Raw genomic sequence first — 16,741 nt, 5'->3', positions numbered from 1 at the left:
GAAAGCTGAACATGCAACATTTTTTCAGCCTTGATTCATACTGGGGGAAATACAATATTATTTAATTCCTGGAAAAGGCTGAACTAAAATAATAGGATTCCAGAGAGATGACCTATCACTTATCACTCCTACCACTATTTGGTTTCAGATGACAATTACATAACCCAGATGTGAACCACTAGGAAGATTTTATATAAGGACTGGGCTTCTCTGTGAGTTTCAAAGGTAAAATGGTTCAAATGGTAAATTTAAAGTTCACTCTCGTTATATGATGTGGTAAGGTTGTTGATAGCCCGTGAAGGCAGCCTTTTAATCTACATACCTCTTAAACCTAAATTTATCCCGGGAAGAAGGGAGGAGAGTTATATAGCTGTTCTTCATTATACCTTATGCTTTCCCCCACCTTTTAACAGTTAACTGGTAATATGATGAGCCACATATCAGGAATAATCTAGTAGAAACCACAGGTAATCCCTGCTGAAAGATAAACCTGGTTCCTGATCTGCTGCAGTCCTGGAAATAAAATTCCACCTCTCTTAAGTTTTGAGGGTCCTAGGTAAATCATGTCTCAATTTCTTGGTACCCAGTGAGGAAGAAAGGGTGAGATTTCCTGATTTGTCCCAGTTTAATAAAATCAAGCCTTAAAACACAGAAATATATTATTAAAAAATCACACCTACAGTAAGTAGATAGAGTAGACTTTAGTTTGTTTCCAAAAGACAGTTTTTGCATAGTTGATTCTTTTTACATAGGAAAATGTATTTTCCCAGATCAAGGAAAGGTGAAGGACCACTCAGTAGATGCACAAGTTTCCAGGTAGAATTCCAAATATGTTGCCCTTTTTTTCAAATATATCTTCACCATGCATAATTTGTTGCACAAGGACTTAAAGTTGGTTTCCCCTTGCTCCCACCACATAAGCCCTGGAGATGTTTATGTCCATGCTAATTTATCTGGTTGGAGATAAACAAGATGCCAAGGTCTGCTTTGCTTAGGTGCTGACTCCCATATGCTCATTACCTGCGTGAAATGTGGAGGCAATTCCTTTCATGAAGATCCTGCCTGCAAGATTACTCTTGAAAAGAGGCTCTTGAGGGGGTTCTGCAGTTCATGGAGATGCATATTCATCTGCTGAACTACCCTTTACAGCACAGTTCGAGCCAGTCAGGTTAGACTGAATAAAGCCTCCAGACCTAAAAAAAAAAAAAAAAAACCAAACCCTAATTGGGATGATGCATGTGTACCAGATCTCACATTTAAGTTGTAGATCAAATAAAATTAATTATTCCTAAATTATTTCTTATCACACTCTTCCAAAACAGTAACTACTGAAATGATGCTACATGGCTATCAGAGATTTTATAAAAATGGATGATTGCCTTTCTGAAAGACAGAGGAAAATACATCTTTAGACATGTATGTAGCCATTTATGGTACACTGGCTTAGCACACAGTTTGGACATTTTTCTCATGAGTCAAGTTTTTGGCTTTCTGTAATGCAAGGAGAAGCAACCATCACCTGATGAGAGAAACAGTCTGACTGAGGAGAGTAAAAACGAAGTCTCCTGGAGACATCACATTGTTCTAGCTGGTCCTACAACTAGCTGCATCTATTCCTTCCTCATGAGTGGAGGCTCTGCTGAAATCAGCCGCTCAGGTGTTCACAACTACAATTACAAAACCAGACTGATAAATTCTACCAAAGCATTACGCTGCCAGATGAATTATTGGTCTGGGCTGTGCTGAGCTGGGGAGTAGAAACGAAGACCCAGGAATCATGGGGAAACTGATTGCATGGAAGGTACTTTTCCTAAGACTTCAGCAGGAACATCTATATCAATCCTGTTAAAGGCTGGAAACACATCTGTAGTATTTCCTTAATACTCTGCAAGAGCAGACAGGGTCTCAGAAAAGTACTAAAGAGAGGGAAAAATTATGACATGAGGGAGCGTGGCTGTCCCAGGGTCCCAGCCAGCACTGGCTGAGATCTATCTTCAGGGTAGCGCTCTTCATTGTTGCCAAGTTCTTAGCTCCCCACCAAATACCAAAGGTCTGGACCTTTCTTTCTTTCTTCAAAAGGAAAGCCACTGCTTGTGGGATAGTTAAGGTTCACCCTTACCTTGCTGGAATAAGCTTCTGAAGGAATGAGAGCAAGACTAGGGACAATCTTGATGATGAACTGTGTTTCCAACAAGCAAGTCCACCAGCTTGTTCTGGTCTCCAGGTTCTCCAGGACTCCATTTACAGAAGTAAATTAAATAATGACACTTCTACTTGTACAATTATGTTCACCTGAAGAGCTCGTGGGATGAATTTTTGCATTCACAACCTTCCTAATAAATATTGTATCTACAAGTCATCATGGTACAGAGATAAAACTACTGAGAAGATTCAGAGCAGAGTTCACTTAGTTTTCACACCACTTAATCATCAAGGCTCAGGAAGACTTTTAATTGTCCTTGTGTCTTTGGCTCTTATTAAAACTATAAGCTCAGACTTACTCTGTGCTGCAGGGTAAGGCCTCACAGAATGGATAGCAGCAGAATTTAGCACCTCTTTGTTCCAAGTGCAAAGTGCTTGTTAGACACTGGCAGCTGTCTGCTAGAAAATCATTTCATTTCATAGAGGAACTGATCATATCAAATAGTTTTCAGCTCCACTTTTCTTCTGGGCACAGAGTGAGGAGCCCAAAATGGTATATTTTGACTACTAAACTGGTGGGATCAATGTAAGAACCACAAAAATAGGCAGAGCTACTCATATGCTGCCAAAGTGACCCACACACAGTGGTGTGCTCTTCAAGGAAAGTCCTATCTTATAATTTTTTTTCCCCCTACTAAGTTCTGGTCATCTCGAAAGGGAATGTACTTTGGTCAGGTGCTAAAACAGGCACCTCGGGTCTCTCTGCAGGCTTCAGGGTACCCAAGACATTCACATGGGACTTGTAGATGGGGCAGAAGATGTAGGACACACCTACTTTTCTGAGGCAGCAGCTGGAGGTCTGGATGTCTCAAGTGGCACCAGATTTAAGCATCTGATATGATTTCAAGTGCCTGGACCTACATGTGAGTGTTTGGGTAGGTTGAAACAGGCAAGCAGGAAAGGCAAGGCAAAGCCTTATATCTAAGGCAGAAGCTGAAATTTTCTAATTACTAAAGTCAACAGAGCCCACATCCACTTGCAGTCTCTGGAGAGAGCTGAAAGTAGGCAGCTGTGAACATATGTCACTATAATTTATTAGGAAATCAAATTCCTTGCTAATAGGGCATTTGTCATCTCAACCAGTAAGACGTATCTGTGGCTTTGTCCATGCAGGTGCCATGGCCCAGAGGGCTGAATTTAACTTTGGAGGGAGCACTACATAAATGTGCAGGGGCTGTAGGATTTCATGCATTGCTGGATCTCCCTTTAATACATCTGCCTAGGTAAAGGTATGAGGGCAAAACAGGACCAGGGAAAATGGTTTTAAGCTGAAGGAGAGTAGGTTTACACTAGATTTTAGGAAGAGAATGGTGAGACTCTGGAATAGGTTGCCTAGAGTGATTGTGGATGCCCCCTCCCTGGAGGTGTTTAAGGTCAGACTGGATGAGGCCTTGGGCAACCAAATTTAGGTGAGAGGTGTCCCTGCCCATGGCAGGGTGGTTGGAGTAGCTGATCTCTGAGGTTGCTTCAAACATAAACCATTCTGTGATACTATGACCCTTAAGCAAGATCTGATTTGCTCATTTTATTAACTTGAGGTCTCCCAGGGACAGAGATGGAGCAAAGAATAATAAGATGGAGCTTCACTTAATATGCTTATAGCAAAAATTCTGTAACAGCTGATCCTGTGACTCTTACACACCCAGAGGTCCCTCTGACAGAATGACACAAAGAGATGCTCCCACGTGATATATTCCTGTTCACAGCCAGTTTTCCATCTCACTCTCTTGTATAAGGTACATAGTTTTATTGCGCTGCTTTACATATGTTCCACAGCTTATGGGCAGAGAAACCGCAGCGAGTGTCTTCCAGACTGCTAGTGCCCTCCACATTTATGTGCATCGGAAACGTTTCTCGCGGGCGCTTGCTGCTATAAATCTTTCTACCGGGAGATGGTGCTCCTGGCCCGGGAGTGATTCCTCCTTGCAAGCCGGGCACTCCCCGGTACTCCGCTTCTGCTGATGCTCCACCCCGCTGCAGCCCGGGCAACCCCTCAGATGACGTGGATCTGGATCGTCCTGTGGGATGGTTTCTTTGAGCTTCTCATGATACCCGTCAGTTGAAGGAGAAAGAAACCCATAGGATGAAATGTCTACTGAAATAATTGAAAAAAAGCAAGATGGTAAAAGGGTAGTAGAAATTGTGGAGTTAAAATGTAAAATTAGGTGGTAGGCCAGAAGATACAGTGGTGCTAACCAGTAGCTGTTCAGTTTTCCCCATGGTCTGTGCTGGTCTTTTGGGTGACAAATGTCTCTTCTATCCTCCACGTCCCCTCTGTTGTGGAAAGACATACTTCCCAGGCAAGGTCAGAAGGACCTCTGAGATAAGTGATTCAGGTCACGCATAATTGCAATCAAACAGGTATTTGGACCACATCCTTTTCCTGATCCAGACATCCACCTTCCTCCACACCTCCTCCTCCCTGCAGCATAGCAGCTGGCACAGAGGAGTGAGGAGAGGGGGACTGGGCTGAAGCAGAGAGGGTGATGGGTCTGCTTTGGCTCTTTGCACACCTCAGATGACCCCTGTGGTCCAGCAGTGCTCCCAAGGTGACTGCCAAGGAAATCAAAGTTGATACTTCCAATTAGATACCTTGTGTTTTTAGCTGCATTTAGATAGGATGGATCTACCTGTTGATTCCTGCTCAAGGTGATGTTTCTAAAAGGAATAAAATCATTCTTGGAGACAGGACCTTCTTTGCCAGACCCCTGTCACTGTGGAGAACTATTGTATTGATTTAAGGACTTCAGAGTTTAGCTCATTTGGCTGGTATACAGCAAAAAAAAATAAAAACATGGGAATAAAAACATTGATGTGAATAAGAGAACAAAAGCAGCTTTCTGAAAAGGAATAAACAAAGCCAAAGGATAGGAAGATAACCTAAAGGGGAAAAAATAAGCCCCATCTTCCTCCCAAGTTTGCAGCAGTGAACACCTGTGTCCATAAAGTTATGAATGAGCCAGAAGTGAGGTTATTGGTTAGAATTTGCATTGGGATATAGAGCAAAGAGCTTGTCATTAGCATGGAGAAATTTTATCTCAGGTGGCAGAAAAGTGAGAATGACAAAACAGCCATGAGTAATGCTGGCTGTGGAGAGGTCAGAGAAGTCTCCTGGGAATATCTGGGAACTGGAAAGATCAAGGTGAAGTACTGTGTGTTATTTTCCCTTTCTGATGCTGCATTGAATGTCCATTGGGACACACTCTCCCAGGCAAGTCTACATTTCAGGAATGACTGATACCTCCAAGTCTGAGGAGCCTTTGCAAAGGGGCTGGGAGCTGGAGGACACGAAGCTGGGAAGAATCATCTGGAAGGTAGATGAGAGAAAGGGGGACCATGTGGAAGGGTGAAATACGTAAAAATAAGCAAGCATGGAGCAGAGTTTGAGGAGAGCTGTAGGAGAGCACTTTCCCTGGTGAGATCTCACATGGAGGCAGCTGAGGCCTTTCTGCATGGGCAGACCAAAACTGCTGTAACAGCTGTCTAAGCTGGGCTCTTTGGTTAACACTGTCAGAATCACTTTCTGGGGGTACAGCTCTCCCTCCAGCAACTGTTAATGGGATGAAGGTAATTAGATAGACTGAGAAAGAAACCAGAATGAAACAAGATGAGTCCCACCCCTTCTGACCAGATGCCAGCCTAGACTACTACCATAAGGACACTTTGGTTGAGTCATCTTCCCAATTCAATGTCTGTGTCTTGGTGCATTGACAAATTACCTGCTGACTCTGCACTTTTGAAAAAGCAAACAAGCTTTATTTTAAATTGACTGAGCATTTAAGTGTGTTTTGACTTGCTATCTTCAGGTCGCTTATGCCAGATTCTGTCGACCAGATGCTCAATAGGACAATTTTCCCTGAGGGGAATGGAAAATCTAATCCAAAAAACTTTTATGTTTCCAGAAGGATTGAACTCTCAGCAAAGCATTTCCATAAGTCTCCTGTCCCCTGGCTAGAGTATAGTGTTCAAATAGAAAGTGATATGAGACAAGCACAGCTTTAGACATCCAGATTGTGGTGACGTAAGGTCTCTGGGCCTGAAAGAAAGCAGCCCTACAGGGTCTTTGAATCCATCTGATGTTTCATGCACAGATTTTGTACCCTGATTTGTCCTATCTTCCCTGGCTATCCCTGTGCAGACAAATAGGAAGAATTCAGCTTGGCTTCACTTTAAGTAAGTTTTGGAAGAAGTTGCTGGAAGATTTGGAATGAAAATTATGCTGTTGCTTGGTTGCTTGCTGAGCTGGCCTTGCTGTCATTTGTATCCGTCTTGCTAGAAGACATATTAAGTGAAGCCACAAAAGTCTTCTTATGTGATCACTACATGAAAACATTCTTTCAAATAACCACTAGGATCAGTACTCTGACCACTCTGAACTTGCTCAAGACTTGTAAATTTAGTTGATCCCCCTGGCTTAGGCAATGGAAACAGCCACGAACACCTCCAGTTCTGAAGCCTGGAGGGCATTTGACACTGCATGTGCTGATGACATGAAAGGTGAACATCTGTGGAGGTACAGGGCGATGGGAACATGTCTATGGCACCAGGTACATGGTTATTGCTTGAAGATTTCCTTTCCACTTCAGTTTCCTTCTTTGAGACGTGGTCTTCCACAGCTGATAGGCTTCTGGTTAAATTAAATACCCACTTCTTTCCTTTGCTGAAGAGCATTAGCAGAGCAGCCCCTCTCTGGCAGCAAGATTCCCAGTCTGAGACCTTGCCCACACTTGCAAAAGTGGATGCAGCCATGGTAGGAGAGTTCATCCTGCCCAGCACTCAACCTCATGCATGGAAATGAATCAGTGTTCCATACATAAATGCCCCGAATTGCTGCAGATGATGTGGAAGGGCAAGGAGGGCAGTGCTGAAGACCAGGAGAGGGAGTGGAAGGAGTGAGACTGCAACAGAGGGGATAAGCCCAAGTGTCATCCAGGCAGGAATTGTTCCTTCTTGATCCTGAAAGAAGCAGCATCCTCAGAATGTTCTTAGTGAAAAACAAAAACAAAAAACAGGCTTAATGACTTGCCAATAACTCATCTAGAAGGGCCCATTGGACAAGAGAGAGACTGTGACTGGACATGGTGCAAGCTGTTGAGGCACAGGCATCAGAATCCCTTCTGGCATACAGTTATTGGCTTCATGTTATTCGTAACAGGTTCTTAGGGAAAAAATAAAGGCAAATGTGGCCCTCTATCTTCATCTTAGCTTTTGGCAGTCTTCTGAATCATTTAATATTTAGTGAATAGGATGATGGTACAGTCTCAGAACCATGATTTTTAGTATGTACTGGAAGTACCCAGAGGATATGTAAGTGTAAGAGCAATGGGAGATAGAGCAAGTGAGCAGGACTAGAGCCAGTGTCTCCATGTTGGTTGAGGCCCACCATGGACATGAGCACATAACTGCACCCACAGCAATGGGGAGTGCCCTCAAGAGGAACAAGTCTATTTGCTGGTGAAGGAAACGGATATAAAACCTCCCTTGGTTATGTGAGTGTTTTTTCTGTATAAACTTGCTAATTGAGTTGTAAAATAAAACTGCAGCCTTTCCTCTCCAATTTCTGCTGCTGCAGCATCATGCTAATTTGGTTTTGGAAGGGGGCTGGTAGAAAGTGGCTCTTTGCCAGTGTGAAATTATGCACAAAAGATTTGCACTGGGAGCGAAGGGAGCCCATCCTCAGACCTGGGAAGGGCTGGGGGCAAGAGCTGCTGTGCTGCTGCGTGGAGTTGGAGAAGCTTGGGAAGGCTCTGCAGCTGGGCTGGGCTGGGCTGGGCTGGGCTGGACTGGGCTGATGGAAACTTAGGAAAGCCCAAAAGGGTTTATAAGAAGCTGCAATGGAGAACAGATGGGAAACTCTGTGCTTGTGCACCTCAGTAGATGCTGTGTGGTTGAAAGGATGGGCTGTGAGATTCCATGTCTCCCCTCCAGCACAGTCAGGCAGGATTTGCCCCTTGGGTCCACCTGTGTGCCATCTGGTATAGGCATGTATGCTTGGTGTGTGCAGATGTGTACAAGCCACTTGGGCTTGTGTAGGTATGTGTGGGTATTTAGGTCTCCATGTAGACAAGACAGGGATCTGGCTGTCATTCCCTAGCAGCAGAAGGTCCACCATGCAGATGGCTGTCCACAGGGACATGGATGGTGTGGAGCAAACTGCCACAGGGGAAGCTGTTACTCAACCATATCAGCTTACACCAAGAAGAGATTTGACCCTGCTGTCCACACCGGGGGCTGAGAATAGGAATGGTCGGGGGGTAAAAAATCTGGGGAAAGAAAATCAGAGGGGAGAGGGCACAGCCTCTCTGTCTTGTACGTCGGTGTAATTTTATTTTTTAGAAGATATACAGAAAAGATGTTCCAGTCCCTAGGAATTTGTCAAAGTCTGGGATCCTTCATGTGCGGCAGGTACACATGCTGCAATACGTGGGAGGATGTACAGGCTTGGGTGGCCCAGAGTATGACCTACACTTTCACTATTTCCCATGAAACTGGCTGTGTGCAAGGATTCCAGACAGGAGGTTCCAGAAACCATTGCAAGAAGCCCAGCAGTTTAAGGACAGAATTTTCTGACTATTTTCTAAAGCTCAGCAGTCCGTCTCATCACATCATCCTTCCATCCTTCTGATGACCTTTCTGGTCTCTTCCTTGGGCAGCATTGGGAAGGGAGCACTGCCATACACAGTCCGTGGGTCTGGGACTGCTGGTGGAGGTGGGATCAAGAGGTACAGGACACAACAGAACAGTATTTTTCAGCCTTCCTATCTTCAGGAAGGGCTGCCCTGAGCACTCATCCCCACTACCACCTGCTACAGTGCTGTGAGGGCACCCAACCAGGATCCTAGTACCCTGTTGAGGGGAGACTGAGGCATCAGCGAGTGAAAGGTCTTGTCAGATGCTTTTTTTGAAGTGACCTTTAGTGTCTGAACAGCATCAGGCTGCATTTAATAAGGGGCTAACAGAAGAAAAAGAGTTAGCGAAGCCTTCCTCTGCCTCCTGCCCCAGATGGGTTAGGGCTTCTGGTGATTAGTAACTACTGGGCACCATGCAAGATTCCGCACAAACCTCAGAAGTGCAAGACATGCAGTCACTGTTGCAAACTGCACAAACGCTATATGAACTGCTGTTTGAGGTGTGCAAATGGCTTCAGGCCAGGCCGTCCCACACTGTGCGGGATACAGGGATTTCTTGGGATGTTGTCACAGAAGCTGCCTCCACTGCTTTGTGCTGTGTGTCTGTACTGAGCCAATCCACAGTTTGGCATTAGAAACTGGCTTGTGATGATGTGACACGGCACCTGTAAAATCACAGCAGGAAGAAATCTGAGAGGCTGTGGTGACAAATGCTCATGAGAAGCAATTGTTTTGGGGGGGAGAGGAAAAAAAGAAAAAAAGCCATGTTTGTTTTGGCAAAACACCTACATTCCTTCCAATAAATCATGGCAGCACTTGTTTTTGTATTTGCAGAGAAATCACAACAGACATAACCAGGGACTTAAGAGACTTGAAATAACATCCTAGTAAATACCCCCCTTTGTTATTTTAATCGAGACCCAAGGAAACATCTGAATTTTACCAAGGAAACCCTCCGTACGAGGAAAACATTAGCCCACGGCCCGGCCGGGGCTTTGTTTTGCTCCGGTGTCGGTCTCCCGAGGCGGAATTAGCCGGGCTGGTGGAGAAGGTACGGGACAGAAGGGAGCCCGAGTCCCCGGGGCCGAACCGCAGCAGGTCGCTCCTTGCTCCCCCGACTGCTAGTCCAGGCCCAGCACCCAGCACCGGGGTGCGGGGTGCCCCGTCCTAAATGGCGCTGAGGTGTCCCCGTGCAATCTGCGAGGGGGAGGGGATGGGGGGCCTCCCATCCGAAACCTGGGGTGGCGTTCCTGCGTCCAAAACCAGAGCCAGGGCTTCCCGGTTTGCGGTGCACGGCCAGGGTCTCTCGCCCCAGCACGGAGTGATGAGTGGGTGACAGTGAGTCCACGGGGGTGGCGAGTGAAAACTCTCCCAACACAGGGTGAAGGCTCCCCGCCTCCAGTGTGAAGTTTCCCTCTCTGAAATATGCCCTCGCCCCTTCCAAGAGAGGTGGCGGTGTTTCCCCTCCAACTCCGAATCGAGGGATGCCTTCCAAAACATGGGTCGCCCGCCAATCTCAAGCGGAGGTGACCCCCGCAGCACAGGCTGTGGGATGCGTGTCTGCCCTCCAAATGAGGGGTGCGGATGCCCCGCACGGGGGCCGCAGGTGCTCCCTGCGAGGCGAGACGGGGGTAAACTCGGGGCGGGAGGGGGGTGGGGGTGTCTCACCTGCAGGCGGAGGCGGGGAGAGGGCCGGGGCTCGGGCGGCGCCTCGACGGGGCGGGGCGGTTGGCCGGCAGGGGGCGCTTCCGCGGCGGCGGGCGGCGGCGGCTGTTGCGGCGGCGGCGGCGGCGGCGGGCGAAGACGATGTTCAAAAGCGGGCGGGGAGCGGCGGCGGCAGCAGCACAGCGCCGAGCAGCGGGCCGCCGCCATGCGCCTCCGCGTCGTCGCTGCCGCCCTTTGCCTCTGCCTGCTGGGAGCCTGCCGCCTCCGCCGAGGGCTAGAGGCTGCCGCCGTGCGAGGCCCGTCGGCGGCCGCTCCCCAGCGACCCTCGGCAGCCGCGCCTTCCTCCTCCTCCGCCTCCTCCTCCTCCTCCGCCTCCCCCTTCTCCTCCCCGACGCGGAGGGACGGGGCTTTCCGCAACGGCACCGTGGTGCCGCACCACTACATGGTGGCCCTCTACCAGCGCTTGGCCTCCCGCCGCAGCCCCGGCCGCCGCGCCGACACGGTGACGGGCTTCGCGGAGCGGGCGCGCAGCGGTGAGTGCCGGGCGCGCATCCCTCTGTGCAGCGCAGAGCACCGCGACGCCTGCAGTAGGGCGGTGGAGCTGGGGCGGGCTGTCCCGTCAGGACCCCGCCGTCGGGCAGGAGGATGGAGCTTGGGAATTTGGGGATGTGGATGGAGCTTGTGGATGGGCTTGAGGATGAAGATGGGATCGCGCATGGGTGCGGGCATATGGCTTCTGCATGAGTGTGGGGACGGGTGGGGATGATTATGGGGTTTTGATAGGATGGAACCAGGGCTGTGCATTACTTTGAACGTGGATTTGGGGACGTGGTTGCATACGGAGATGGAGCTTGCACGTTGGTTTGAGTGCGGGGTCGTTCTTGGAATGGAAATGTGCGCTGGTCGAGGATGTTGTGCGTTGGTTTGAGCACAGAGTGATTGCATGGGACGCCCGGAGATGCAGATGGAGCTGAACGGCGCAAGGACTGTGCATCAGTTCTTTAATGGGAATGGAGCTGTGCGTGAGTTTGAGCGTGGGAATGGGGATGAGGACGGGGTTGGAAATGGGGCTGTGTGAGGGCATGGTAATAGCAATAGCTTGTGCCTGCAGTTGAGGAAGAGGGCTGCCGATGGGAGCAAGTACGAGGCTGTGCATGAGCGTGGGGTCGGGGATGGCGATGGGGTTGCACATGCAGTTGGGGCTCAGGGGTGACGCTCGGGGTTGGGGATGCGATTAGGGATGGGCTGAGAAGTGCCTTGAGAGATCGAGTAGGGGTAAGGGCATCTCTAGGGACCTGCCGACAGCCGAAGTGCAGGCTGACAGCGGGGGCCGGAGCGTGCGGCGCAGTTTCGGGCCAGCTTCTCCGCGCAGCATCCCCAGGGCCAGGAGGGAGAAAAAGCCACCAGACCCTTTGCAGCCCGAAAAACTCCCTGGGGCACCGCGACGGGAAGCTTACTCCCTGCGCGCTCCCGAGCCGGCTGAGCTCGACAGTGTCGGCGCATTCTGCCTCTTCCCTCTTTTTCCCTCCACAAATCCGTGGATCTAACGACAATAATCAAATAAACACATACACGCATTTCACGATATGTGTTTTATATATATGTATATGTATAACACGTTGCGCCAGCGAAGTTCGCTCAAACGCGGAAAAAATAAAATCGCTATCGAATAAAATTAAAAGGTAAACTCAAAAGCTGCCCCAGCGTTCCCCTGCTCATGCCGCCGGCTGTCCCTGGGTGAAAGTGCGGCGGCTGGTGATGCGGGGCTCCCCGCAGCCCTCCAAACTCAGTCGCAAACCCATCATCAAACGCAGCAGGGGCCGCATCCTGCCGGCAGCCTTTGCAGGGAGATTTTTGCTGAAAGCTGTTGAGGAGACTCCGGGGAAGTGAGGCGGGAGGCAGGGGTTGATGCTCCCATTGGAAGATGGGCAGTGCCCGGCTAGGGAGATCCGGGGGAAAACTGCTTACAGGTCCTGGGAAGTTTCAGCGCAAAACGAAACCAGATGAACTCTTCAAAGGGGTCTCCTTATCTGCTTCTCCCAGGAATTTTAGATCTGCTTTTAAATTAATAATAATGGCGGTAATTATAATAATGAGGATAATAATAATAACAAACGACAGGGAGAAGACTCGTTCCCACCCGGAGGGCGGTGCAGGCTGCAGCACCAAAGCGATGCCCACGGCAGGAGGCTGCGCTGCCGGCAGCGGGGCGGGGGACTCGAGCAGAACAGCAACGTGCGAAGCGTGCCCACCTCAGGTTCCTAGCTAGAGAGGAAGAAATAACAGCCAACTCCCAGAACTCATTTATCTCGTCTCCCAAACCTCATCTGTTGTTTTTGTTTGTAGGTTTTGATTGTTTGTGGGTTTTATTTTTGTGATTTTTTTTTTGTGTGTGTGTGTGGTTTCAGTTGGAATTTGTTTGTATGTTGTTTTGTGTGGGGTTTTTTTTTTGTCGTTTTTGTGGGTTTTTTTGGTGTTGTGTTTTTTTATTAATTCGCATTGAGTATATTTAATCAGTGCCAGAAACTGCAAAATTCATGCTGGACTCGCTTTCAGCTTTTGGTATTGCCTGTATCAGACACCCTGAGGCACAGCATCTGTGCTCCTGACCTGCAAGAGAAAATGAGATTTTTTTTACAGCATTTTACTTGGCATTGCTGGGGCTGGGGTGTGTGTGTATGTGATGCTTAGGGCAGAAGAAGTCGGTGACAACGTGCTGATTTGGGATGGGACTGTGTTGTGCAGGTTCAGATGGGGCTTCTGAGCCAAATATTGGGAGTAATGCAGGTGGGGGCACTGAAACATCCAGAAGGAGGCAGAGCTGCCATCTCAGGGCATGAAGAGTCCTGATAAGAAGCCGTTTGTTTAAAGTGATTCCTCCCTCCCTCTCTGCCTTCTCCCTTTCCCTTCTTCCAGTCAGGGTGATGCTTCCAGAGGCAGGGCACAGGCTATGCACAGCATCCCGCTTGGATGTTCAGCAAGCCTTGCTGCAAGGCAATGATCTCCTCCAGTAACTCTGTGTTCTGTATGCCTCTATAACAAGAGCTTGGCTTCAGCTTGCTGCAGTTTTACAATTTTTTCCTTTTTTTTTTTTTTTTTTTTTTTTAAATTTATCTCATCCAGATGCCTCCACGTCTGCCCCAGAGCAGCAATACTTCTTCGACATCTCCAGCCTACCCGAGGCAGAGGAGGTGACGGGTGCGGAGCTAAGGATCCTGCGTGCCCTCCCGGAAAATCGGAGCTTGGCCCTCTCCCGTGAAGGCACCTTCCACCACCTCCTCCTCTCCACCTGCCCAAGTCAGGATGGCGAGGAGCCCCAACTGCTGGAATCCAGGGCTGCAGACATTTTGGATGCAAGCTCCTCCAGATGGGAGGTGTTTGATGTCTGGGAAGCACTTCGGGACTGGAGGGAGAGATCTCTCTCGGGTAAGCTGCTATGCTTCCTGCTACGGATTGTCTCAGACCAGTCGGGGCGGCTCCTACCCCCCCGGCAGCTGGGGTTCAGCAAGCCTCAGCCACAGCCTCATGAGCGAGCCCTGCTTGTGGCCTTTTCCCGCACACAGAGGAAGGAGAACTTGTTCAAGGAGATCCGGGATAAGATCAAGGCTCTGGGCAGCCCCCATTTCCTGGAGCCCCCTGATCCCGGCCAGGAGGTGTACTCCAAGCGGAGGAAGAGACGGACCACTATTGCTGCCCGGTCTGGCAGCAGAGGCCATGGGAAGAAGGCGAAGACTCGCTGCAGCAGGAAGCCCCTGCATGTGAACTTCAAGGAGCTGGGCTGGGACGACTGGATAATTGCACCCCTGGATTATGAGGCATATCATTGTGAGGGGGTCTGTGACTTCCCTCTGCGCTCCCACCTAGAGCCCACCAACCATGCCATTATCCAGACCCTGATGAACTCCATGGACCCAGAGTCCACACCCCCCAGCTGCTGCGTGCCCTCCAAGCTTAGTCCCATCAGCATCCTCTACATAGACTCTGGAAACAATGTAGTTTACAAACAGTATGAGGACATGGTCGTGGAGACCTGTGGCTGCAGGTAGCAATTTCTGCAGCCCTTGCCCTTCCCACTCCACCCAGCAGCCCTGTCCCATTTTATATATATAAATATATGTGTGTGTGTATATATAATATATATATATGCAATATATATATTTTATATATATACGTGTGTGTGTATATGTATATACATATATATATATACACCCACACACATACACATTTTAGTGTGTGCCTTTCCAAAAACCAAGCTCACAGCAGGTGTCCCCTGCCTTCCTGGGACTGGTCTGACCATGCCTCTGAGAGGGATAGGAGATACCCCCAAAGACAGTGATGCTGTAGATGTTTCCCTCCACCCCTTCTCCTGACCCTCTCAAAGAAAGACACCCCCTGCCCCGAGTGTAAGTTTTCTGGGGCTCAGCCATGGGTGATGTACTGTGACAGATGGCCAGGCTCCTGCTCAGAGCTGCCCCCATCTCTATGCCTTGTCTGCTCCCCTCCAGGGAGGGGCAGCGCACAGCCTGGAAGAGCCCTTGAGGGATGCCTGCTCAGCTTCTGAGCTCTGTCTGATTTCATTAGGTTTGCCCAACCTTTTCCCAAAGGTTTTAGAATATGTCTATCCAAAATTGTCTTGGTGGACAGCCTAGCGGAGACAGAGCGGTGTCTGCAGCAGAGAGATAAGGCCAGCCTCACTTCTTTGGCTGCAGTGGTGGGGTGGAGGGGAGATGCTCTTTTCTTTGAGCTAAAGGAGTTTTTCTGGCTGCCTTCAAATTGCTGCCCTCAGTTGATGGAGGAAAACTGAGGGATCCCTGAGGGAAGGCAGGGGGCCGAGAACCCGTGGCTGTGGGAGGCTGAAATCATCTAGTCCAGGTGCATTTGCATTGTGGAGAGATTTATGAGTCTGTTGTTGGTTACAGGAAAGACAGTCCCCATAACTGGAAGCTAAAGCGAGAGTCAGGTCTGAAGCAGAGTTCATGCTCTCCACAGAGATGAGAAGGTGTTAATTTCCCTGACAGGTGTGTTAGGTGGGGATGCTCTGGCTCTGAGTGGTCCCTGTTGCTGATGTCCTTCCTGCAGGAGGTGCTAACTGGCCAGTCCCTTCCCTTTCCTGCACAAAACCTCATTTCCAAGGTACACTGGACATCTTGCAATGGGCCCATGAGTTACACAGCTGGCCCCAGTGTGTCTGGAGAGAAGCAAAGGTCTGAAGTTCCTGGGTGAGAAGCCATTTCACTCTTCCAAATAGTCTTTCTAGAAGGGCTAAGCTCCACCCTGCCTTCCTTTGGCACCGATTTCCCAGTAGGTCTGTCCCTCCCAGGAGTGCATGCTCTTCCTGCTCCATTAAGGGCACCTGGATCCTCCAGGAACAGACATTTCCCATGGAAACAGTTGAACACTACCCTCAGACACTGCTGTGAGGTGCTACATGCAGACTACAGGATGTTAGTAACTCAGGAGCTGAGTATAAATTATGCCTTTAAATCACAAAAGCCTTGCATCCATGGCCAGGTGTGCTTTGGATGCTGGGAAGCATTTCTGCTGCACCTTAGTGGGTCTTGGTACCAGACTTTGGCTTTATGACTGGGTTGGCTTAAACCAGAGATGTATTTGCACAGATTTTGCTTTTGGTGGTTTATTTTTTACTGACAGTCAAGGTAGTGGCATGTTAACGTCAGTTCTTGTTAGCAATGGTAGTTTGCTCTTAGCAAAGACGGAAAATGTGTTTTGTTTTTCTATATAAAGTCAGTTGTCCTCCATTGCAGGGGTGTTCTGCTAGGGAGGGCTGAGTCAAACCAGGGCAAAGATGGGGTCACTTCAAAGGGCTCTACTAAGATCTGAATGGTTTCAAATGTTGGAAATGCCTTGGTGAGGGTTCAACAGCCCCTTCCCCCCAAGAAAATAACCAGTATACATCAGTAATGGTGACATATTTGCTGTGCCTAAACCTACACCCCAGCCTCCCTCCTCACCCCAGTAAGGTCTGCACTGCATTCTCAGGCTATGGCTGATGACATGTGGCAGGTCCATGTTGCAGGTTTTCTCAGTGTTGACATCTGGGGAGGCAGGATGGTGGTTGCCCAGCCTAGCACCCCAGCCCTGGAGCTGATCCTCAGCCTCTAACACCACAGGAAAAACGTATTTCTGATCAGTCTATTCTTGCCTGAGCTGAGTTTTGGGCATATGTAAGCATTATAAGTAGGAGACTAGAGGCTGAACATGGACAAATATTAATGTAGTAGACA

General features: G+C 48.9%; 1 protein-coding gene across 1 annotated transcript; it reads left to right on the top strand.

Annotated features, from left to right (window-relative positions):
• Positions 1 to 10,701: 10,701 nt before the first annotated feature.
• Positions 10,702 to 14,542, top strand: GDF7 (growth differentiation factor 7). The gene is made up of 2 exons (XM_054383700.1): positions 10,702 to 11,029; positions 13,620 to 14,542. Exons 1-2 carry the CDS (start codon positions 10,702 to 10,704, stop codon positions 14,540 to 14,542), a joined length of 1,251 nt encoding a protein of 416 aa, XP_054239675.1.
• The last annotated feature ends 2,199 nt before the right edge of the window (positions 14,543 to 16,741 follow it).

The sequence above is a fragment of the Indicator indicator genome, chromosome 9 (genome assembly GCF_027791375.1).
Source record: "Indicator indicator isolate 239-I01 chromosome 9, UM_Iind_1.1, whole genome shotgun sequence".
Taxonomy (NCBI): Eukaryota; Metazoa; Chordata; class Aves; order Piciformes; family Indicatoridae; genus Indicator; species Indicator indicator.
The sequence above is the reverse complement of the archived record's forward strand: the minus strand, read 5'-3'. Positions and strand labels throughout refer to the sequence as shown.